Here is a 26482-nt window from a genome sequence, read left to right as displayed (position 1 = left end):
CTGGTACTAGAATTGATCTATTGATTCTCTATCATGCATGGTCGATGGCCAACGCGACTAGGAAATTAACTCACCACATAGAAAGGTAGAATTGCCTTGTTTCTTGACATTGGCCCTTTAGGCCAACTCCCATGTGAGGACGGGGTGGAGGAGAGGGGGTGGATCTACGGTGGCCGGTGGATGGGGTTTTGGCGTCTCGGGTTTCTAGGAGACAAGCATCGTCGGGAGTAGAAGTGTAGATTGGCCGGTCCATGGCTTTCACATTAAAAAGGATGAGGCCTCGCACGGCTGGGAGACTAACAGGCGGGGTCGCCTACGCGTGCGTAGTTAATTTGGACGATGGAGATAGGTGGCCGGCCGCCATGCCTCCTCAAGGCGGACGAGAAGTGTGCGTGTGCACGTTCATTTGTTGTCCGTTTGGAAGCAAACCAGGAGCAACTTTGCTCTAGAAATGAAACGCTTCGGACATGAAACGGACAAATTTTGCGGATGCGACCGCGCATTGTGTTGTGACCTCTGTCTGTTTGGACCAAAATAAGCACACGCGGACTAGATGAGGTCCTGCATTGGAGTTGACCTTACTACCGTGAGTGGCTTAGTTGGTTCGGTTGTGTTTTATTCAAATTTAGGTGCTTGTGAAGTACAACATAATTAGGTCGCAGTCGACTAAGACTAAGTCAAGCGACATAACATGTAAGAAAGTAAACATAAATAACTATTTTTTGCATGAGTTTTAATGTAAGATCTCACGAATATAACATCGATTGAGACATAACCAAGTTACAGTCGATTGAGATTTAACAATATTGCATAAACAGAGAGCACAGGGTGGCGTGGGTAAAATGCTTTCAAAGCTGATACCAATATGTCGTGTTGAACTGAAGACAAAAAATATCACAACAATTATATGTAAGGGGCCTTTATTTCAAATTGAGGCAAGTCCATTCAGGCGAGAAGACGCGCACAACCCAGAGGCTGAAGGCTACAGATGAGAGCGACCTGAAGCGAGGGACAACGTGGCAACGACGTTCTAGGTGGAGGGGAGTGCAAAGGTTCATCAGTTCAGATAGAAGGGTTGAGGCGAGGTGCTGCCGATGCGAGAACAAAAATCAAGAGTGAGAGGGTGAAGTTAGAGGGATGGTTGGGGCGGCAGCACGTCAATGTGCAGAGGTCAGAGGAGGGCTTGGCAACGCGACACACGGGTCATGGCAGTAGACGATTCGGCCGACGCTGAATGTGGCAGACAAAGGAAGGAGACGACTAAAGTGTTTTTTGAGAATCACCGGTGGGGGAGGGAGCGAGGGTCCATATAAATATATTATGCATAGGAGTCACAGCAAAATGTGGAACAAAATTACTTCTTTTTTTGAAGGTGGAACATAATTTGTCACGGTCCCTGGCAAGACGACCCCACCTGCAAGAGCACCGCGACCCACTCGCCAGCGCCGGCCGAACCCGCTGACGAGTGGACCCAAGTGGACCCGATAGCTGGCTCATACTTAACCTTAGGCGGCCAGCGAGACGGGCATCCAGAGGATCAGAAAAGGCAACGACGGCGGCTACCTACTACTTTTCCCTTCCCTGTTCTTCACCAATTTGAGGGCAATCGCTCCTTGTAATCCATCTTGTATGAGCTACTACTTCAGAGAGCCACTCTAGATTGATTACCCACTACTGTATGCTAACATCTGGTATCAGAGACGCCATCGATCCTTGGCCCCTCTCCACTGGCGTAGTTCATCGAAACCCGATGGCTTCGCCACGGTCGTCAACAGCTCGAAGAGATGGATCCGGCCGTCAAGAGCTACCTCGACTCGCTCCGGAACTCGCTCGACACCAACACCGCCGTTATGCAGGCCCAGACGGCGAAGATCGACAACCTACTATCCTGGCGTCCTGATCTGGAGAAGCGAGTCGGCGACCTCGGTGCCGCGGTCTCCGATCTCCAGCAAGCACGCGACGCGGACGCGCTCCAAGATTCGGAGGCGACGACCAAGGCCGCTCCAACCATCCCAGGCGCGATGGGTCGTGGCCTCCCCGGCACCGGCCCTGACACGGGAATGCATCCATAAAGGTCAAGGGACCACGACGAGCTTCATCTACATCGGGGGCAGGCACCGGTGCACATGCCGGTGCACCTCCCGACCAACGGTCAGTTCGACCCCCAGTCACCTCTCTCACTGCCCTCACCGTTCACACACGCCTGTCAAATCCTCACCGGCCTCGTCCAAGCTCACCCCTCGATCACGTTTCCGGTGTTCGATGGCGAAAATCCTCGCCTATGGCGCACGCTCTGTGAGCAGTATTTTACCATGTTCAACATCCAGGAGACTCATTGGGTCCCTATGGCTTCACTGAATTTCACTGGCCCTGCTTCGGTGTGGTTACAGTCTGTCCAGAAAAAATGGGTTGGTCTTGACTGGGAGTCATCCTCCTCTCTCCTGTGTACTCGATTTGGGTGCGATCGCCACCAATTACTTATTCGATAATTTTAAAACCATTCATCAGACAACATCTGTTGCTGAATACATAGAACAATTTGAAATGATTATTAGTCATTTAGCAGCTTATTCTGATACTACACATCCTTACTATCATCTTCCTCATTTTGTTGAGGGGTTGCGAGCGGACATTCGAGCAGTGGTGATGGTGTAGCGACCACCTGACCTTGATACGGCGTGTTCTCTCGCCTTACTGCAAGAAGAGGTGGCCGACTACGCGCACCGGGGCTCTTGCACCAACTCGAGCCAGCATGCAGCGAACCCGACGCCACAACAAAGCGTGTCGTTACCGCTTCCTCCACCACCAGCGTGGACAGGTCTAGCTCCTTCTCTGCACAACATTGCTGCGACGGATCGGTGTGGTACAGAGGCCGCAAGAGCAACAGAAACAAGTCGCGGTGATCCCATCAAGCTCAAGGCCTTGCGCGAGTACCGTCGTGCACGCGGACTTTGCTTCAAATGTGGGGAGCATTGGGGGCACAATCATGTTTGCCCCACGTCTGTGCAACTTCACGTGGTGGAAGAACTGCTCGAGCTTTTCAGCCTCGACATCAGCGGTGAGCCTGACGATGCTTCACCAAGCTGGCAGCCATCAGAGACGGCCATGGCTATATCTCGTCATGCCCTCACAGGTGGTGTTGCTCCAAAGGCATTTCAGCTGCATGCTTGGATTCAGAATCAGGAAGTCCTTATGTTGGTAGATTCGGGCAGTTCCACTTCATTCCTCAATGAACAAGTTGTTGCTAAGCTGACAGGAGTGCAGCGGATGCCCAGACCTTGCCGGGTGAAAGTCGCAAATGGAGGTGAGCTCTGTTGTTATACAAGCATTCCGGATTGCGCATGGTCATCCCAGGGCCATGAGTTTACCACTGAAATGAGGGTCCTTCCACTGTGCACTTATGATGCCATCTTAGGCATGGATTGGTTCGAGGTGCATAGTCCTATGGCAGTAGACTGGAAGAGAAAAACCCTGGTTCTGTCCACCACCTCTGGACCAGTTTTTCTCCAAGGGCACGGGTCCGCAACCACTTGCTCCACCATTAACAGTGCTCAGTTCATGGCCTTGTATCAAGCGGGAGCACTGTCCCATGGGGTGCAACTCTGTCTAATCGAAAGTGATGTTGTACATGTTGACTAGAATCCAATACCCGACTGCATTCAACAGGTGTTGCTTGAGTTCAAAGATCTGTTCCAGGAACCCAAGGGCCTCCCACCACGGCGTGCCTGCGACCACACTATTCCTCTTATGGAAGGAGCTCAACCTGTCAATATCAGACCCTACCATCACAAACCTGAACATAAGAATGAGATTGAGCGACAAATTCCAAAGTTGCTGAGGCAAGGGGTTATCCAGAGAAGTACCAGCCCATTCGCATCACCAGTAATTTTGGTGAAGAAGAAAGACGGCACCTGGCGCCTATGCATTGATTATAGGTATCTCAACGCCATGACATACATTGGGAAATTCCCCATTCCTGTGATCGATGAACTGCTTGATGAACTCCACGGGGCAGTGTGGTTTTCCAAGCTGGACTTGCGGGCAGGGTATCATCAGATACGGTTGGCTGAGGGAGAAGAGTACAAGACGACATTCCAAACACACTCGGCCCATTTTGAATTCAAGGTGCTTTCTTATGGCCTGGCGGGAGGACCAGCTACATTCAACGGTGCCATCAGTGACACCATGAAACTAGTAAACCGTGTCTGTGCATTGTCCTTCTTTGACGACATCCTTGTATTCAGCAAAACATTAGACGAGCACGTGCAACACCTTCGTCAGGTCCTTCAGTTACTGCGCAGAGACAAGTGGGTTGTGAAACGTTCCAAGTGTTCTTTCGGTCATAATCAATTGTCATACCTCGGGCATCGCATCAGTGCTCTAGGAGTTGCCACAGAACCAACCAAAGTCTGAGCAGTATAAGATTGGGTTACCCCGACAGATGCCACCGCGGTCGATGATTCCTGGGTCTGGCAGGCTATTACAGGCGTTTTGTCAAGTATTTTGGGATCATTGCACGACCCTTATTCAATCTGGTAAAAAAGGGGACGCCGTTCATGTGGACGAATCAGACTGAACAAGCATTCCAGATTCTTAAACAGCGTCTGATATCTGCTCCTGTTCTAGCCTTACCGGATTTCACTAAAACCTTTGTTGTGGAAACTGTTGGGGAACGTTGCAGAAAAATAAAAATTTTCCTATGGTTTCACCAAGATCCATCTATGAGTTCATCTAAGCAACGAGTGATAGGAGAGAGATGCATCTACATACCACTTTGTAGATCGCGTGCGGAAGCGTTCAAGAGAACGGGGTTGAGGTAGTCGTTCTCGTCGTGATCCTATCACCGGAGATCCTAGCACCGAACGGACGACACCTCCGCGTTCAACACACATACGGTCAGCGTGACGTCTCCTCCGTCTTGATCCAGCAAGGGGAAAGGAGAGGTTGATGAAGATCCAGCAGCACGACGGCGTGGTGGTGGATGCAGCAGAACTCCGGTAGGGCTGTGCCAAGCTATTGCGGGAGGAGGAAGAGGTGTAGCAGGGGGGAGGGAGGCGCCAAGACATAGGGTTCGGCTGCCCTCCCTCCCCCTCCTTTATATAGGCCCCCAGGGGGGCGCCGGCCCTGGGAGATCTAATCTCCCAAGGGGGGCGGCGGCCAGGGGGGGTGGAGTGCCCCCCAAGGCAAGTGGGGCGCGCCCCCCACCTAGGGTTTCCAACCCTAGGCGCAGGGGGGCCCGGGGGGGGGCACCAGCCCACTAGGGGCTGGTTCCCCTCCCACTTCAGCCCACGGGGCCCTCCGGGATAGGTGGCCCCACCCGGTGGACCCCCGGGACCCTTCCGGTGGTCCCGATACAATACCGGGTGACCCCGAAACTTCCCCGATGGCCGAAATAGCACTTCCTATATATAATTCTTTACCTCCGGACCATTCCGGAACTCCTTGTGACGTCCGGGATCTCATCCGGGACTCCGAACAACATTCGGTTTGCTGCATACTCATATTCATACAACCCTAGCGTCACCGAACCTTAAGTGTGTAGACCCTACGGGTTCGGGAGACATGCAGACATGACCGAGACGGCTCTCCGGTCAATAACCAACAGCGGGATCTGGATACCCATGTTGGCTCCCACATACTCCTCGATGATCTCATCGTATGAACCACGATGTCGCGGATTCAAGCAACCCCGTATACTATTCCCTTTGTCAGACGGTATGTTACTTGCCCGAGATTTGATCGTCGGTATCCCAATACCTCGTTCAATCTTGTTATCGGCAAGTCACTTTACTCTTACCGTAATGCATGATCCCGTGACCAGACACTTGGTCACTTTGAGCTCATTATGATGATGCACTACCGAGTGGGCCCGGTGATACCTCTCCGTAATACGGAGTGACAAATCCCAGTCTTGATCCGTGTCAACCCAACAGACACTTTCGGAGATACCTGTAGTGCACCTTTATAGTCACCCAGTTACGTTGTGACGTTTGGTACACCCAAAGCACTTCTACGGTATCAGAGAGTTACACGATCTCATGGTCTAAGGAAGAGATACTTGACATTGGAAAAGCTCTAGCAAAACGAACTACACGATCTTGTGCTATGCTTAGGATTGGGTCTTGTCCATCACATCATTCTCCCAATGATGTGATCCCGTTATCAACGACATCCAAATGTCCATAGTCAGGAAACCATGACTATCTGTTGATCAACGAGCTAGTCAACTAGAGGCTCACTAGGGACATGTTGTGGTCTAAGTATTCACACGTGTATTACGATTTCCGGATAATACAGTTATAGCATGAATAAAAGACAACTATCATGAACAAAGAAATATAATAATAATCCTTTTATTATTGCCTCTAGGGCATATTTCCAACAATATCCCACTTGCACTAGAGTCAATAATCTAGTTACATTGTGATGAATCGAACACCCATAGAGTTCTGGTGTTGATCATGTTTTGCTCGCGAAAGAGGTTTAGTCAACGGATCTGCGACATTCAGATCCGTATGTACTTTACAAATATCTATGTCTCCATCTTGAACATTTTCACGGATGGAGTTGAAACGACGCTTGATGTGCCTGGTCTTCTTGTGAAACCTGGGCTCCTTGGCAAGGGCAATAGCTCCAGTATTGTCACAGAAGAGAGTGATCGGCCCCGACGCATTGGGTATGACTCCTAGGTCGGTGATGAACTCCTTCATCCATATTGCTTCATGCGCTGCCTCCGAGGCTGCCATGTACTCTGCTTCACATGTAGATCCCGCCACGACGCTCTGCTTGCAGCTGCACCAGCTCACTGCTCCACCATTCAACATATACACGTATCCGGTTTGTGACTTAGAGTCATCCAGATCTGTGTCGAAGCTAGCGTCGACGTAACCCTTTACGACGAGCTCTTCGTCACCTCCATAAACGAAAAACATGTCCTTTGTCCTTTTCAGGTACTTTAGGATATTCTTGACCGTTGTCCAGTGTTCCTTGCCGGGATTACTTTGGTACCTTCCTACCAAACTTACGGCAAGGTTTACATCAGGCCTGGTACACAGCATGGCATACATAATAGATCCTATGGCTGAGGCATAGGGGATGACACTCATCTCTTCTTTATCTTTTGCCGTGGTCGGGCATTGAGCCGAGCTCAATCTCACACCTTGCAATACAGGCAAGAACCCTTTCTTGGACTGATCCATTTTGAACTTCTTCAAAATCTTATCAAGGTATGTGCTTTGTGAAAGACCTATGAGGCGTCTCGATCTATCCCTATAGACCTTGATGCCTAATATGTAAGCAGCTTCTCCAAGGTCCTTCATTGAAAAACACTTATTCAAGTAGGCCTTAATGCTGTCCAAGAATTCTATATCATTTCCCATCAAAAGTATGTGATCTACATATAATATGAGAAATGCTACAGAGCTCCCACTCACTTTCTTGTAAACGCAGGCTTCTCCATAAGTCTGCGTAAACCCAAACGCTTTGATCATCTCATCAAAGCGAATGTTCCAACTCCGAGATGCTTGCACCGTCCCATAAATGGATCGCTGGAGCTTGCATACTTTGTTAGCATTCTTAGGATCGACAAAACCTTCCGGCTGCATCATATACAGCTCTTCCTTAAGATAACCGTTAAGGAATGCCGTTTTGACGTCCATCTGACATATCTCATAATCATAGTATGCGGCAATTTCTAACATGATTCGGACGGACTTAAGCTTCGCTACGGGAGAGAAAGTCTCATCGTAGTCAACCCCTTGAACTTGCCGATAACCCTTAGCGACAAGTCGAGCTTTATAAATGGTGACATTACCATCCGCGTCCGTCTTCTTCTTAAAGATCCATTTGTTTTCTATCGCTCGCTGATCATCGGGCAAGTCAGTCAAAGTCCATACTTTGTTTTCATACATGGATTCTATCTCGGATTTCATGGCTTCTAGCCATTTGTTGGAATCTGGGCCCGCCATCGCTTCTTCATAGTTCGAAGGTTCACCGTTGTCTAACAACATGATTTCCAGGACAGGGTTGCCATACCACTCTGGTGTGGAACGTGTCCTCGTGGACCTACGAAGTTCAGTAGCAACTTGATCCTAAGTACCTTGATCATCATCATTAATTTCCTCTCCAGTCGGTGAGGAACATTTTCCTGAGCTGCACTACTTTCCGGTTCAAGAGGTAGTACTTCTTCGAGTTCTACTTTCCTCCCACTTACCCCTTTCGAGAGAAACTCTTTTTCCAGAAAGGATCCGTTCTTGGCAACAAAGATCTTGCCTTCGGATCTAAGGTAGAAGGTATACCCAATGGTTTCTTTGGGGTATCCTATGAAGACACATTTTTCCAACTTGGGTTCGAGCTTTTCAGGTTGAAGTTTCTTGACATAAGCATCGCATCCCCAAACTTTTAGAAACGACAGCTTAGGTTTCTTCCCAAACCATAATTCATACGGTGTCGTCTCAACGGATTTAGACGGTGCCCTATTTAAAGTGAATGTAGCTGTCTCTAGAGCGTATCCCCAAAATGATATCGGTAAATCGGTAAGAGACATCATAGATCGCACCATATCCAATAGAGTGCGATTACGACATTCGGACACACCGTTACGCTGAGGTGTTCCAGGCGGCGTGAGTTGTGAAACGATTCCACATTTCTTTAAGTGCGTACCAAATTCGTGACTTAAATATTCTCCTCCACAATCTGATCGTAAGAATTTTATCTTTCGGTCACGTTGATTCTCTACTTCATTTTGAAATTCCTTGAACTTTTCAAAGGTCTCAGACTTGTGTTTCATCAAGTAGACATACCCATATCTACTTAAGTCATCAGTGAGAGTGAGAACATAACAATATCCTCCGCGAGCCTCAACGCTCATTGGACCACACACATTAGTATGTATGATTTCCAATAAGTTGGTTGCTCGCTCCATTGTTCCGGAGAACGGAGTCTTGGTCATTTTGCCCATGAGGCATGGTTCGCATGTGTCAAATGATTCGTAATCGAGAGACTCTAAAAGTCCATCAGCATGGAGCTTCTTCATGCGCTTGACACCAATGTGACCAAGACGGCAGTGCCACAAGTATGTGGGACTATCGTTATCAACTTTACATCTTTTGGTATTCACGCTATGAATATGTGTAACATTACGTTCGAGATTCATTAAAAATAAACCATTGACCATCGGGGCATGACCATGAAACATATCTCTCATATAAATAGAACAACCATTATTCTCGGATTTAAATGAGTAGCCATATCGTATTAAACGAGATCCAGATACAATGTTCATGCTCAAACTTGGCACTAAATAACAATTATTGAGGTTCATAACTAATCCCGTGGGTAAATGTAGAGGTAGCGTGCCGACGGCGATCACATCGACCTTGGAACCATTCCCGACGTGCATCGTCACCTCGTCCTTCGCCAGTCTCTGCTTATTCCGCAGCTCCTGCTGTGAGTTACAAATGTGAGCAATGGCACCGGTATCAAATACCCATGAGTTACTACGAGTACTGGTAAGGTACACATCAATTACATGTATATCACATATATCTTTAGTGTTGCCGGCCTTCTTGTCCGCTAAGTATTTGGGGCAGTTCCGCTTCCAGTGACCCTTCCCTTTGCAATAAAAGCACTCAGTCTCAGGCTTGGGTCCATTCTTTGACTTCTTCCCGGTAACTGGCTTACCAGACGCGGCAACATCTTTGCCGTTCTTCTTGAAGTTCTTCTTACCCTTGCCCTTCTTGAACTTAGTGGTCTTATTGACCATCAACACTTGATGTTCTTTCTTGATTTCAACCTCTGCTGACTTCAGCATTGAAAATACTTCAGGAATGGTCTTTACCATCCCCTGCATATTGTAGTTCATCCCAAAGCTCTTGTAGCTTGGTGGGAGTGACTGAAGGATTCTGTCAATGACCGCCTCGTCCGGGAGGTTGATCTCCAGCTGGGACAGGCGGTTGTGCAACCCAGACATTTTGAGTATGTGCTCACTGACAGAACTGTTTTCTTCCATCTTACAACTATAGAACTTGTCGGAGACTTCATATCTCTCGACTCGGGCATGAGCTTGAAAAACCATTTTCAGCTCCTCGAACATCTCATATGCTCTGTGTTGCTCAAAATGCTTTTGGAGCCCCGGTTCTAAGCTGTAAAGCATGCCGCACTGAACGAGGGAGTAATCATTAGCACGTGACTGCCAAGCATTCATAATGTCTTGGTTCTCTGGGATGGGTGCTTCACCTAGCGGTCCTTCTAGGACATATGCTTTCTTGGCTGCTATGAGGATAATCCTCAAGTTCCGGACCCAGTCCGAATAGTTGTTGCCATCATCTTTCAGCTTGGTTTTCTCTAGGAACGCGTTGAAGTTCATGTTGACATGAGAGTTGGTCATTTGATCTACAAGACATATTTTGCAAAGATTTTAGACTAAGTTCATGATAATTAAGTTCATCTAATCAAATTATTTAATGAACTCCCACTCAGATTTGACATCCCTCTAGTCATCTAAGTGTTACACGATCCGAGTCGACTAGGCCGTGTCCGATCATCACGTGAGACGGACTAGTCATCATCGGTGAACATCTCCATGTTGATCGTATCTTCCATACGACTCATGTTCGACCTTTCGGTCTCTTGTGTTCCGAGGCCATGTCTGTACATGCTAGGCTCGTCAAGTTAACCCTAAGTGTTTATGCATGTGTAAAACTGTCTTACACCCGTTGTATGTGAACGTAAGGATCTATCACACCCGATCATCACATGGTGCTTCGAAACGACGAACTTTAGCAACGGTGCACAGTTAGGGGAAACACTTTCTTGAAATTATTATAAGGGATCATCTTATTTACTACCACCGTTCTAAGTAAACAAGATGCATAAAACATAATAAACATCACATGCAATTATATAAAGTAGTGACATGATATGGCCAATATCATATAGCTCCTTCGATCTCCATCTTCGGGGCTCCATGATCATCTTCGTCACCGGCATGACACCATGATCTCCATCATCATGATCTCCATCATCGTGCCTCCATGAAGTTGCTCGCCAACTATTACTTCTACTACTATAGCTAACGGTTTAGCAATAAAGTAAAGTAATTACATGGCGTTAATTCATTGACACGCAGGTCATACAATAATTAAGACAAATCCTATGGCTCCTGCCGGTTGTCATACTCATCGACATGCAAGTCGTGATTCCTATTACAAGAACATGATCTCATACATCACAATATATCATTCATCACAACTTCTGGCCATATCACATCACATGACAATTGCTGCAAAAACAAGTTAGACGTCCTCTAATTGTTGTTGCATCTTTTACGTGGTTGCAATTGGGTTCTAGCAAGAACGTTTTCTTACCTACGAATAACCACAACGTGATTTTGTCAACTTCTATTTACCCTTCATAAGGACCCTTTTCATCGAATCCGCTCCAACTAAAGTAGGAGAGACAGACACCCGCTAGCCACCTTATGCAACTAGTGCATGTCAGTCGGTGGAACCTGTCTCACATAAGCGTACGTGTAAGGTTGGTCCGGGCCGCTTCATCCCACAATACCGCTGAAGCAAGAAAATACTAGTAGTGGCAAGCAAGTTGATAAGATCTACGCCCACAACAGATTTGTGTTCTACTCGTGCAATAGAGAACTACGCATAGACCTAGCTCATGATGCCACTGTTGGGGAATGTTGCAGAAAATAAAAATTTTCCTACGGTTTCACCAAGATCCATCTATGAGTTCATCTAAGCAATGAGTGATAGGAGAGAGATGCATCTACATACCACTTTGTAGATCGCGTGCGGAAGCGTTCAAGAGAACGGGGTTGAGGTACTCGTTCTCGTCGTGATCCTATCACCGGAGATCCTAGTGCCGAACGGACGGCACCTCCGCGTTCAACACACGTACGGTCAGCGTGAAGTCTCCTCCGTCTTGATCCAGCAAGGGGGAAGGAGAGGTTGATGAAGATCCAGCAGCACGACAGCGTGGTGGTGGATGCAACAGAACTCCGGCAGGGCTTCGCCAAGCTATTGCGGGAGGAGGAAGAGGTGTAGCAGGGGGAGGGAGGCGCCAAGACACAGGGTTCAGCTGCCCTCCCTCCCCCCTCCTTTATATAGGCCCCCAGGGGGGGTGCCGGCCCTGGGAGATCTAATCTCCCAAGGGGGGCGGCGGCCAGGGGGGTGGAGTGCCCCCCAAGGCAAGTGGGGCGCGCCCCCCACCTAGGGTTTCCAACCCTAGGCGCAGGGGGGCCCAGGGGGGGCGCACCAACCCACTAGGGGTTGGTTCCCCTCCCACTTCAGCCCACAGGGCCCTCCGGGATAGGTGGCCCCACCCGGTGGACCCCCGGGACCCTTCAAGTGGTCCCGGTACAATACCGGGTGACCCTAAAACTTTCCCGATGGCCGAAACAGCACTTCCTATATATAATTCTTTACCTCCAGATCATTCCGGAACTCCTCGTGACGTCCGGGATCTCATCTGGGACTTCGAAAAACATTTGGTTTGCTGCATACTCATATTCATACAACCCTAGCGTCACCGAACCTTAAGTGTGTAGACCCTACGGGTTCGGGAGACATGCAGACATGACCGAGATGGCTCTCTGATCAATAACCAACAGCGGGATCTGGATACCCATGTTGGCTCCCACATACTCCTCGATGATCTCATCGGATGAACCACGATGTCGAGGATTCAAGCAACCCCGTATACTATTCCCTTTGTCAGACGGTATGTTACTTGCCCGAGATTCAATCGTCGGTATCCCAATACCTCGTTCAATCTCGTTATCGGCAAGTCACTTTACTCGTACCGTAATGCATGATTCTGTGACCAGACACTTGGTCACTTTGAGCTCATTATGATGATGCACTACCGAGTGGGCCCAGTGATACCTCTCCGTAATACGGAGTGACAAATCCCAGTCTTGATCCATGTCAACCCAACAGACACTTTCGGAGATAACTATAGTGCACCTTTATAGTCACCCAGTTACGTTGTGACGTTTGGTACACCCAAAGCACTTCTACGGTATCCGGGAGTTACACGATCTCATGGTCTAAGGAAGAGATACTTGACATTGGAAAAGCTCTAGCAAAACGAACTACACGATCTTGTGCTATGCTTAGGATTGGGTCTTGTCCATCACATCATTCTCCCAATGATGTGATCCCCAACGACATCCAAATGTCCATAGTCAGGAAACCATGACTATCTGTTGATCAACGAGCTAGTCAACTAGAGGCTCACTAGGGACATGTTGTGGTCTAAGTATTCACACGTGTATTACGATTTCCGGATAATACAATTATAGCATGAATAAAAGACAACTATCATGAACAAAGAAATATTATAATAATCCTTTTATTATTGCCTCTAGGGCATATTTCCAACAGGAACCGATGCGTGTGCTGACGGTATCGGTGCAGTTTTACAATAGGATGGCCATCCCATCGCTTTCATGAGCAAGTCACTTTGTCCTCGCTATCGTGGCCTGTCAACTTATGAAAAGGAGTACCTCGCCATTGTGGTGGCTGTAGAGCAGTGGCATCCTTACTTACAACATGCAGAATTCATGATTCATACGGTCCAAAAGAGTTTGGTGCACCTGGAAGAGCAGCGGCTGTCCACACCTTGGCAACAAAAATCTTTCACAAAACTTCTGGGCCTCCAATACCGCATCCATTACAAGAAAAGCACAGATAATACCGCATAGATGAATTGTCTCGATCGACCCCTCTTGAGCGTCTCACGGCTATCTCTTCTGTGCAGCCCGCTTGGCTCGAGGACATCTTCAACAGCTACAACTCCAATCCCCAGGCTCAGAAACTTTTGACACAACTTGCAGTTGCTCTGGATTCTAAGGGCCGCTTCACTCTAGTACAAGGTATTCTTCGCTTCCAGGACAGAATCTGGTTAGGAGGAAGCATTGCGATGTAGCAACATATCATTTCTTCATTCCACAACAGCCCAATGGGGGGGGGGCATTCTGGATTTCCCGTAACTTACAAGCGCATCCATCAGTTGTTTGCGTGACCTAAGATGAAGATGCGTATTAAGCAGTTTGCCCAGTGTTGCCAAATTTGCCAACAGGCCAAGCCAGAACGCATCAACTACCTAGACCTCTTGGATCCATTATCGGTACCAACAAAATCATGGGAATTCATATCCATGGACTTCATTGACGGGTTACCGCAATCAGGGCACAGCAACTGCATCTGGGTCATTGTGGACAAATTCACTAAATTCGCCCATTTCTTGCCTTTGGTGCACCCATACACAACAGCTAAGTTGGCCCTTCTCTACATGATACACATCTACAAATTGCATGGTTTCCCAGGGGCAATTATTTCAGATCGTGATCTTGTTTTCACTAGTCACTTTTGGAAAGAAATGTTCACCTATGCCGTATCTGAATTACGCATGAGCTCAGCCAATCACCCGCAGACGGGCGGGCAAACAGAGCGTGTGAATCATGTCTCGAGACCTTCCTCAGGTGTTTCACTCAAGCATGCCCCAAGAGATCGAGTTACTGGCTACCATTAGCACAATTCTGGTACAATGTTGCTCCACATTCTTCCATTGGCATGTCCCCATTCAAGGGTATGTATGGACGAGAACCGCGCCACTGGGGCATCACACCAACGAATGCAATATCGGTTCCCTCTATTCACACATGGCTGGACGAGAGAGCAGAGGTGCAGCAAGCTTTACAACAACACCTTCATCGTGCAAAGCAGTACATGAAGACCCAAGCTGACAAGAAGCGCACCCACAGAGTGTTTGTTGTTGGAGACCACGTCTTTCTGAAGTTACAGCCATATATACAGACTTCAGTGGCGAAACGAGCATGCCACAAGATGGCTTTTCGTTTCTTCGGACCATACAAGATCAGTCATCGCATCAACGACGTTGCATACGAGTTGCAACTCCCAGCTTCATCTCAAGTGCATCCTATCTTCCATGTGTCCCAGCTACGTCGCGCCTTGCTTCCAGGTACACAAGCTTCTACAGAATTACCAACTGACACTGACATTCCGGTAGTAATAGACGCAGTTCCACAGCGTCGTTGGCGCAAAAGATGCGGGAGCATGATCGAGCAGGGACTCATCCGATGGTCTAACCATGAAGTTGTCGAAGATACTTGGGAAGACCTAGCTGAACTGCAAGCTCGATTTCCGGACGCAGATGCTTGGGGGCAAGCCTCTTCACAAGAAGGGGGGATGTCACGGTCCCTGGCAAGACCACCCCACCTGCAGGAGCACCGCGACCCACTCGCCAGCGCCGACCGAACCCGCTGACGAGTGGACCCGAGTGGACCCGATAGCTGGCTCATACTTAACCTCGGGCGGCCAGTGAGACGGGCATCCAGAGGATCAGAAAAGGCAACAGCGGCGGCTACCTGCTACTTTCCCCTTCCATTTTCTTCACCAATTTGAGGGCAATCGCTCCTTGTAATCCATCTTGTATGAGCTACTACTTCAGAGAGCCACTCTAGATCGATTACCCACTATTGTATGCTAACATAATTACAGGGGCACGTTAGGAATTAACCGCCGCGAGGAGATGACGGAAGGTAGAAGAAGGCACGGGAGCCGTTCGATTAATCCTATTGCTGAAATTTTATGACTTGACCTTAAGACTGTTACTTTAGTTTTTTGTTTTGAGGCAGTTTTGTACGTGGCCCCGAAAGTCCACTGCTGAGTGAACGGGCAACGACAATCCATCCACTGCACTGTTGTGGTACAGGGCAATAACGTACACGTTCAGTAAGCCGGCCAGAAATTTCGCTGGTACGAGAGCATCATTGGCGTGACTTTTTGGTCCGCGTATTTCCTCGCTGATAGTAGTATAACAAGTGTCAGTTGTTTCATCCAATCAGTTGGTGCAGCACAGCTTTTGGCATATTCGCTTATGTGGTTGGTGAAATTTGGCAATCGCCGATGATGGCTGTGCTGATGCGCAGATAAGGACAACACGCTCGAAGAAAAAGTCGCCCAGACGCCCACTGATCAACTTCCCCACAAATCATTTTGCTGCTGTAAGCACAATTAGCAGTAGCTGATCTATCCCTTGCGTGGTGCTACACACAAAAATTCCGCGTTCTCTCCGGAAAACACTGCACAGCAGGAACGAACAATCGAAGAACTATGATCACTCATCAGTTTCCACTCCTCTCTCTACCCCGGAGGCCAAAGCTCTGTCAAAACAACCAACTTCTAGAAGCGCTAGTAGCTAGCTTTATCCGAATCGATCTGTCAAAAGAAAACAGCTACTAGTGGCGGGCGACGACGCCGGCCCGAGCGCCTCAGGCCTGGAACCCTGTCTTCTTCCAGACCGCGTCTCGGACCTTGAGCATCCTGCCGACCCCCATCCCGTCGTTCACAGACAGCGATGCGGCCCGGCGCCGCCACGCCAGCTCGTGCGGCGGCACCACCGAGGCGCCCTCGACGTCCACGTCGTCCGCGTCGTCTAGCTCCCAGTCCCCGGCCTGGTGCCCCTGGTACTCATCCCCAAGGATCTTGGCCCAGTCCGGTATGGCCACGGGTAGCGACCCGTGCGCGGTGCCGCCCCCGCCCACCGGCTTCGTCTTCCTCACAGGACGGGCAGCCGGGACTGCACGGGCCCGGGGAAGCTCGGCACCCGACCTTGCCGGTTGTTCGGCCTCCTCTGCCGGGTTGAACGACCCCCAGACGTCTGACTCGTCGAACTCGTCGGCCGTGACGGGGCCGCCTGCCGTGGCCGGGTACCCCGTGAGGCCACGCGTCGACGCCGGCGCGAAGTGGTGGTAGGCGCGCTCTGTCGCCACCGACCGCGTGCTCCTCGCCATTGCAGCCGTGCCGTACTTGCCTGCTCGCCGTGCAAACGTGCAGCGCGAATGGAGCGGTGAGGGGAAACGTGAAGCAGATTGCGCAAGGAGGCGAGGAAGTTGAAGACCTGCGGAACCGCGGCGGGTAGAAGGTAGGAAGGCGTGCGCTGGTGGTTAGGCTGGGATTTATACGAGCCGGAAGGACGAGAGCAGAAAGTGGAGGAGGTGGATAAGGCCGTCTTGTGGAATGACCGTTTCACCCTTGACGTTTTGGATTGCTACGTGGATGATATCTCCGCCGTGCCACTGCCAGCTGGGTCCCAAACCTCTTCGCGGTGTCAAACCGCCACGTACGTAGGTGTTTTGTGTGGTTAACAGGATTTCGGGGGGTGCTGGCGCGTTGCTATTGGCAGCTGTTAACGTAGTGGACCTAGTGATTTTCTTTCTGGATAAGAAAAGCAGCAATTCAGTCCTACATGATCAGAAAGTCTTATCCGTGCCGCGCCCGGAAACTATAGAAGTGTTTCTTGGCAATTTGTTCTCTAATCTGGCTCTGAAGGTACGGATTTTTGGTTGGAGATTGGCTACAAATACCCTTGCGACTATGGAAAATAAAAAAAGTAGAACCATCAAAAAAACTGACATGTGTGCTGTTTGTGGCGTTGAACGGGAGGATACTTTTCATGCCGTATGCAGATGTCCGATGGCGGGTGCGTTATGGGACGCCATGAGGGAGTCTTGGCCTTTACCAGCTCGAGCTGATATTCAGTACACCGGGAAGGAGTGGCTATTAGACCTCCTAGCCGGCTGCAATGAGACCCAGCGCATGATCATTTTGATGACTTTCTGGCGTGCTTGGCACTGCCGGAATGAGGTCACACATCACAAGCCAGCGCCACTTGTCGAGACGTCGAGGCGCTTTCTCAATGGATATATTGAGTCCCTTCTGTGCATAAAACAGTATCCCAAGGGGGATATTACGAAGGGTAAGATGGTGTTACAGTGTGCAGGCCAACCAACTAACATTCAGACCAGGTCGCCACATGCTGAAACAGAGGGGCCTAGGTGGATGAAGCCTCCTGTTGGATGGGCAAAACTCAATGTGGATGGCTCCTATGTGCATGGAGAGAGTACGGGAGGAGCTGGAATGGTGTTGCGGGACGACAAGGGAGCTGTGATTTTCTCGTCCTGTCGTTATCTCCGCTCATGCTACTCGCCGCTTGAGGCGGAGCTAGCTGCTTGCCTGGAAGGAATCGGTCTGGCACTCGCTCACACTGATAACAACCTGATCATTGAACTTGATTGTAAAGAAGCAGTGGACATGCTGAATGACATATGCATGAATCGATCAGCTGTGGCTAGTATGGTAGAGGAGGTGAAGAGCCTGCTGCATGGCATCCGATGTCACAAATTCGTGCATGCAGGCAGGCCATGCAATGCTGCTGCTCACTATTGGCACATATGGGACGTTCTTCTCAGCGTACGGCCATTTGGTTTAGCTCTGGGCCAGAAGATTTATGTATGATCTGTGAAACTGAGTGTAGACACACTACTTAATTAATATACACTCCTTTCACCCGCAAAAAAAAAAAAAGTTGGTCTAGTCACACATGTTGGATTATCTCATCCTGGTTGACATCTTTAGAGGAGTACTCCCTCTGTAAACAAATATAAGAGCATTTAGAATACTATTTTAATGATCTAAACGCTTTTATATTTCTTTACGGAGGGAGTATGTGTTAGTAACATCCGCTGTCTCAGCGATATCCTGGAATTGCTTTTGGCTGGCGCGAGATGCACATAGACGTACATTTGTCTAGATCACACGACGAACGTCGAGGATTGCACACCAGCTTTTCTCCGCGACAAATTTAAGGCTCGTTAGTAATGAATGTCGGCCATAATTGATGCTCCAGGCAGGCCATGCATGGGTCCCAAAGCCCACGAATCAGAGCGTCAATCGATGCCGCGCACGCACGTACGTGCCGGATCGTTATCTGTTGGCAACTTTGGCCCTGCCCTGCCTGCATGCATGCATGATGACGACTAGAGCGGAGCGGATGCATGCGCCGAGAGCCGTAGACCCAGTCGCCACGTGGATATGGGCGTACGTGTCGCCTTGGGAGTGGGCCGGGCCCGCTCGGCCACATGGGCGACCCCCCTTGTACGCGTTGTAGGGTGCACGACGATTAACACGGGCAGTGCCGTATGCCCTGCGCGCGCTTGGACTTTGGAGCCAAAAATGCTAGACGTACGGGAAGATTTTACAAGAGTTAACGGACTAACCCTCTCCCCTCACTAATCTCCCCCTCCTGATTTTCAGGATGGGGCCCGCTTCATCTTAACAATCAATCAACACATCCCACCTAAGCCTAGCCTGTAAAGCTCCTGTAAAACCTCTGTAGATGTAGCATTGCTGCTTTGGAGCCATGCGCGCGGCGCTGCCATGCTTTTACCGAAGAGACGTAGAGGACACCGGGAGCCTCTCATTTGTGGAGTGCTGAATATGATACCGGCGTTTCAACGGTTAAGTGGCTGGCATTGGCGGGTCGACAGGCGTGCCAGGCTAGAGACGAGAGCTACGCGCTGGTCCATGCACTCGAGAGGTTGCGATGGTGTCATCGGGTAAGAACACAAGGGTTGCTCGAAGACTAGATGTAATCTTCGGCCGGACCGCACGTGCACGTCGGCACACGGTGTATGACGTGAAAGCTGCTCCATCAGTTTGCTTCTTATCCACCCATCAGCTGCGCCGGAGAAACAAGCCGTAGTAAAAGAAGCATGAAGAAGAAGATGAATGGCGTGGCTATCTATCTTACACGTCGTTCCCCCCAAAAAAATCTATCTTACACGTCTCACATTTGGCCATCTGGGTGACTGGGTGTAACATGCTTTTTTCTTTTTTGAAACACAGTACAAACACAAGCGCTCATATACACGCGTATACACTCATCCGTATGAACACACACGCACACCCTACCCCTATGAGCATCTCCGAAAGACTGAGCCGGCATATCATCTTGAAATTTACGAAGTCGCCGTAGGCACCTTCGACGGGAACGTCTCCTCCCACTGAATGCGCATCGTCGGAAATCCTGAAATAAATCCAGGAATAAATGCGAGCATCAGGATTTGAACTCTGGTGGACTGGGATACCACAGTCCATCTAACCATCCAACCACAGATTGGTTCGTCTGGATGTAACATGCTAACATGTAATATTACCTCCGTCCCAAAATAAAATTTGCGGAAAAACTTTCGATCTATTCATCTTTAATTATGGCAATACAAGAAACAACAGAAATAATAAAAAGTACGTACATATGTATCTAGAAAATTTTAAGACAAGTAATTCGAGACGGAGGGAGTACCTGTTAGTAACAGGTAGCGCGCGCGATCTGAGCCTAGTTTGGATGGCTCTATTCTTTATGATGGAACCAGTTCATTAGAGTTCAAACTCTAGACTTGCATTGGTACTCGATTACCGTCATTTTTATTTTTAAGAAGGGTTTATATCTACTTTTGAAGTAAATAAACTAGTATATTAGAAATCTTACTCCAAGGCTTTATTGTACAAGACACGTGACGGCTAAAATAATTGATAAATTCAAAAGTTACATCAAAATCCTTTGAAGTACCTACCTCTTGTTTCTCCTTTTGCATCTCAACATCTCTATAGACTAGCAAGTTACGTGTGTCTTACACGAGGGAATAAGTGCCCATATACGGTATTGTTAAGGGCTAATTAATATCCTAATAATCCATGATTTATGCCGGTGTTCGCACACCAACACGTAACCATGTACCCTTGACGCGGGAGTGATGCATCGCAGCTCACATCGAAGGAGACCCGCCAGGAAGCGCGGTACACAAAAAGTCCGGCGAGCGCTTTTGTAAACCCGAAACCGCACACGCCCAGGAGGGACCCCGTCAGGGCACGCGGCGGCTATGGGCTGCCTTAAGTCGACCTGATCGCCCCTAGAACCTCATGGATTCGCTCCCTCCAATCTTGAAGAACGACAAGAAGATACAAGGGAAAGGGATAAAAAGTAGATGAACACGAAAAGGTAGTAGATTGATTTGTTCGATTGTGTGTTGTTCAATCGACCGTCACCTCTCATCTATTTATGAGGTGGAGAAAAGGACTCCAATCCCGTACAAATCTTTCCAAAATTAACCGAACTCAGATTTAGGCAAGTTTGAAACATCAATTCGGTTTGACTCTCATAGGCCACAAACGACTTCGGATGAAGATGCGCTCAAAAGCAAATTTAATTGTTTGGACGAAACGAACAACTTTCGTGTTGAACGTTTTTTGATTAGAGGCTATATTGAGGACGGAATCGCTCGCGCGAACCATCAGACATCACCCACACGGGTGTCTGATGCCCCGAGCCAGTTTTCACTTATGATAGGTCCGCAGTGCACTGGCTCCAATTTTTCGCACACGACCTCGGAATGAGATGATTATTATATCAAAATTGATCGTTTCGACAAGACGAAGACAATCTTTGTATAAATGTTTCTCATATGAGGCTGTCTTGGAGTCCTAATTGGCTGAACAGTAATCTGCATACAAAATCCTAGTACTTCAAGAACGACTTCGGCCCTTGAGATGAGATCGGATGGTGATGGCCCAAACTTCAAAGATGTTCATGTCAACAATACGGAACTTTTTTATGTACATCACTTCTCCATTTGAGACCAACTTAATTAAGTTTTTGACCGTGCCAAAATCTGGTGTCAACACATGCCCTGGTGTCAACACATGCCCCCTGTTTTCGGCAAAACTTGTGTGCCGAAAAATAATTTGCACGGAGTTTGTTCTAAGCACGATGTCAACACTCCATCAGCCATTTCCATTTTTTTAGGACGACAAGTATATATCGGCCATCTTTACTCTTAGGGCGATAATTGTGTATCGACCATTTAGATTAGCAACAAAAGTGTAGCTAATGGAATGTATGATGATGTGATAATACCCTTGCATGATGTAGGAAATTATATTGCATCCATGGATCAAAATAAACCCATGAAGGGCAACCAATCATACTTGCGGATGCATTCCATGGCATCAGCATCAATGGCATAGTTGGAGAATGTGGATAATGTGTGGACGAAAGATGTTGAAACCTTCCTCTTGGTTGTTCATAGCGCTCACTCTGCTCTTTCTTCACCTTTGATGTACTTCTTGTAATAGAAGCTTGCACATCATTCTTGTTTTGAGTGCCTCCTTTGGGAACCCATGCCATGTTTCTCTTTTCAAGTTCTTGTGCACTAAGCTTTTACAGTTTCTTCTTTTGCCAATACGATAAGCCGAGTGGGCACCCCGGCTACGATTTTGTTTGAAGTAATGGAAATTCTTGTTTTACCTTCTGCACTCTCAACCTCCCTTCAGATTTGGCACTTGGTTGACTTGCTTAGTTGCCTTATGTAGCCAATGCCAATACTTGAATTGGCTCTTTTTCGTTTGAGATCATATCTGAAGTGGCACTCTTACGACCATCTCTTTTGACGTGGTAGACTTGCTCAACCACCTCGTTATTCTTCCTTGTGCTCCGGACCGATTCTTTTTTATTGAAACGGTCTTGAACATATGACTGCTCAGTGAATGTTGGTCTTCTTAGAGCTGCATAATATTGGTGAGATGGTTTATAATAATATGGAGAATGTGCCCTTGTATTCACACATGTCCCATCATGGATATGCATTTACGTGAACATAGGGAGGCATCTTGTCGGTGTCAAAACCGGCAGACCTCGGGGTAGGGGGTCCCGAGCTGTGGATCTGGGATCAATGGGGAACAAGGGACGATGAACATGGTGGTTACCCAGGTTCGGGCCCTCTCGAAGAGGTAATACCCTACGTTCTGTTGGAAATATGCCCTAGAGGCAATAATAAAAGTATTATTATTATATTTCCTTGTTCATGATAATTGTCTTTTATTCATGCTATAACTGTATTATCCGGAAATCGTAATACACGTGTGAATACATAGACCACAATATGTCCCTAGTGAGCCTCTAGTTGACTAGCTCGTTGTGATCAACAGATAGTCATGGTTTCCTGGCTATGGACATTGGATGTCGTTGATAACGGGATCACATCATTAGGAGAATGATGTGATGGACAAGACCCAATCCTAAGACTAGCACAAAAGATCATGTAGTTCATTTGCTAGAGCTTTGCCAATGTCAAGTATCTCTTCCTTTGACCATGAGATCGTGTAACTCCTGGATACCGTAGGAGTGCTTTGGGTGTATCAAACGCCACAACGTAACTGGGTGACTATAAAGGTGCACTACAGGTATCTCCAAAAGTACCTATTGTTTTATGCGGATCGAGACTGGGATTTGTCACTCCGTGTAAACGGAGAGGTATCTCTGGGCCCACTCGGTAGGACATCATCATATGCGCAATGTGACCAAGGAGTTGATCACGGGATGATGTGTTACGGAACGAGTAAAGTGACTTGCCGGTAACGAGATTGAACAAGGTATCGGTATACCGACGATCGAATCTCGGGCAAGTAAAATACCGCTAGACAAAGGGAATTGTATACGGGATCGATTGAGTCCTTGACATCGTGGTTCATCTGATGAGATCATCGTGGAACATGTGGGAGCCAACATGGGTATCCAGATCCCGCTGTTGGTTATTGACCGGAGAACGTCTCGGTCATGTCTGCATGTCTCCCGAACCCGTAGGGTCTACACACTTAAGGTTCGATGACGCTAGGGTTATAAAGGAAGCTTGTATGTGGTTACCGAATGTTGTTTGGAGTCCCGGATGAGATCCCGGACGTCACGAGGAGTTCCGGAATGGTCCGGAGGTAAAGATTTATATATAGGAAGTCCTGTTTCGGCAATCGGGACAAGTTTCGGGGTCATCGGTATTGTACCGGGACCACCGGAAGGGTCCCGGGGGCCCACCGGGTGGGGCCACCTGCCCCGGGGGGCCACATGGGCTGTAGGGGGTGCGCCTTGGCCTACATGGGCCAAGGGCACCAGCCCCAAGAGGCCCATGCGCAAGGAAACTTGGAGAGGGAAGAGTCCTAAAGGGGGAAGGCACCTCCGAGGTGCCTTGGGGAGGATGGACTCCTCCCCATCCTTAGCCGCACCCCCTTCCTTGGAGGAGGGGGCAAGGCTGCGCCCTCCCCCTCTCCCTTGGCCCTATATATAGTGGGGAAAAGGAGGAGCAATAATACCTAAGGCCTTTGGTTGCCTCCCTCTCCCTCCCGTGACACATCTCTTCTCCCGTAGGTGCTCGGCGAAGCCCTGCGGGATTGCCACGCTCCTCCACCACCACCACGCCGTTGTGCTGCTGTTGGATGGAGTCTTCCTCAACCTCTCCCTCTCTCCTTGCTGGATCAAGGCGTGGGAGACGTCACCGGGCTGTACGTGTGTTGAACGCGGAGGTGCCGTCCGTTCGGCACTTGATCATCGGTGATCTGAATCACGACGAGTACGACTCCATCAACCCCGTTCACTTGAACGCTTCCGCTTAGCGATCTACAAGGGTATGTAGATGCACTCCTCTTTCTACTCGTTGCTGGTCTCTCCATAGATAGATCTTGGTGATACGTAGGAAATTTTTGAATTTCTGCTACGTTCCCCAACAGTGGTATCAGAGCTAGGTCTATTGCGTAGATTCTTTGCACGAGTAGAACACAAAGTAGTTGTGGGCGTTGATTTTGTTCAATATGCTTACCGTTACTAGTCCAATCTTGTTTCGACGGTATTGTGGGATGAAGCGGCCCGGACCGACCTTACACGTACTCTTACGTGAGACAGGTTCCACCGATTGACATGCACTTGGTGCATAAGGTGGCTAGCGGGTGCCAGTCTCTCCCACTTTAGTCGAAACGGATTCGATGAAAAGGGTCCTTATGAAGGGTAAATAGCAATTGGCATATCACGTTGTGGTCTTGCGTAGGTAAGAAACGTTCTTGCTAGAAACCCATAGCAGCCACGTAAAACATGCAACAACAATTAGAGGACGTCTAACTTGTTTTTGCAGGGTATGCTATGTGATGTGATATTGCCAAAGGATGTGATGAATGAATATATGTGATGTATGAGATTGATCATGTTCTTGTAATAGGATTCACGACTTGCATGTCGATGAGTATGACAACCGGCAGGAGCCATAGGAGTTGTCTTTATTTTTTGTATGACCTGCGTGTCATTGAAGAACGCCATGTAAACTACTTTACTTTATTGCTAAACGCGTTAGTCATAGAAGTAGAAGTAGTCGTTGGCGTGACAACTTCATGAAGACACGATGATGGAGATCATGATGATGGAGATCATGGTGTCATGCCGGTGACAAGATGATCATGGAGCCCCGAAGATGAAGATCAAAGGAGCTATATGATATTGGCCATATCATGTCACTACTCTATTTGATTGCATGTGATGTTTATCATGTTTATGCATCTTGTTTTCTTAGAATGACGGTAGTAAATAAGATGATCCCTTACAACAATTTCAAGAAGTGTTCTCCCCTAACTGTGCACCGTTGCTACAGTTCGTCGCTTCTAAGCACCACGTGATGATCGGGTGTGATGGATTCTTACGTTCACATACAACGGGTGTAAGACAGTTTTACACAGCGAAAACACTTAGGGTTAACTTGACGAGCCTAGCATGTGCAGACATGGCCTCGGAACACGGAGACCGAAAGGTCGAGCATGAGTCGTATAGTAGATACGATCAACATGAAGATGTTCACCGATGATAACTAGTCCGTCTCACGTGATGATCGGACACGGCCTAGTTGACTCGGATCATGTAATCACTTAGATGACTAGAGGGATGTCTATCTGAGTGGGAGTTCATAAGATGAACTTAATTATCCTGAACATAGTCAAAAGACCTTTTGCAAATTATGTCGTAAGCTCGCGCTATAGTTCTACTGTTTAGATATGTTCCTAAAGAAAATATAGTTTGAAAGTTGAAAGTAGCAATTATGCGGACAGTAGAAAGCTTATGTCCTTAATGCACTGCTCAGTGTGTTGAACCTCGAACGTTGTGTGTGGATGTTGCGAACATCTGACATACACGTTTTGATAACTACGTGATAGTTCAGTTAAATCGTTTAAGTAGAGGCACCAAAGACGTTTTCGAAACGTCGCGGAACATATGAGATGTTTCGAGGGCTGAAATTGGGATTTCAGGCTCGTGCCCACGTCAAGAGGTATAAGACCTCCGACGATTTTCTTAGCCTGCAAACTAAGGGAGAAAGCTCAATCGATGAGCTTGTGCTCAGATTGTCTAAGTGCAACAATCACTTGAATCGAGTGGGAGTTGATCTTCCAGATGAGATAGTGATGTTTCCCCAAAGTCATTGCCACCAAGCTGCTAGAGCTTCGTGATGAACTATAACATATCAGGGATAGATATGATGATCCTTGAGGTATTCGCGATGTTTGACACCGCGAAAGTAGAAATCAAGAAGGAGCATCAATTGTTGATGGTTGGTGAAACCACTAGTTTCAAGAAGGGCAAGGGAACAAAGGGATACTTCATGAAACGGCAATTCAGCTGCTGCTCTAGTGAAGAAACCCGAGGTTGAACCCAAACCCGAGACTAAGTGCTTCTGTAATAAGGGGAACAACCACTGGAGCAGGATTACCCTAGATACTTGGTAGATGAGAAGGCTGGCAAG

At 48.2% G+C, this 26482-nt stretch overlaps 1 protein-coding gene across 1 annotated transcript; it reads right to left on the bottom strand.

The window, feature by feature from the left end:
- Positions 1-15988: 15988 nt before the first annotated feature.
- On the bottom strand, positions 15989-16982 carry LOC119326400. The gene has a single exon (XM_037600057.1). The coding sequence runs from the start codon at positions 16832-16834 to the stop codon at positions 16313-16315; it is 522 nt and encodes a 173-aa protein (XP_037455954.1). The 5' UTR covers positions 16835-16982; the 3' UTR covers positions 15989-16312.
- Between the last annotated feature and the right edge of the window lie 9500 nt (positions 16983-26482).

The sequence above is a fragment of the Triticum dicoccoides genome, chromosome 6B (assembly GCF_002162155.2).
Source record: "Triticum dicoccoides isolate Atlit2015 ecotype Zavitan chromosome 6B, WEW_v2.0, whole genome shotgun sequence".
NCBI lineage: Eukaryota > Viridiplantae > Streptophyta > Magnoliopsida > Poales > Poaceae > Triticum > Triticum dicoccoides.
This window is presented reverse-complemented; position numbering and strand designations above follow the sequence as displayed.

Coding starts and splice junctions, on each gene's coding strand:
- LOC119326400 (XM_037600057.1), bottom strand. CDS start 16,834: ATGGCGAGGAGCACGCGGTCGGTGGCGACAGAGCGCGCCTACCACCAC.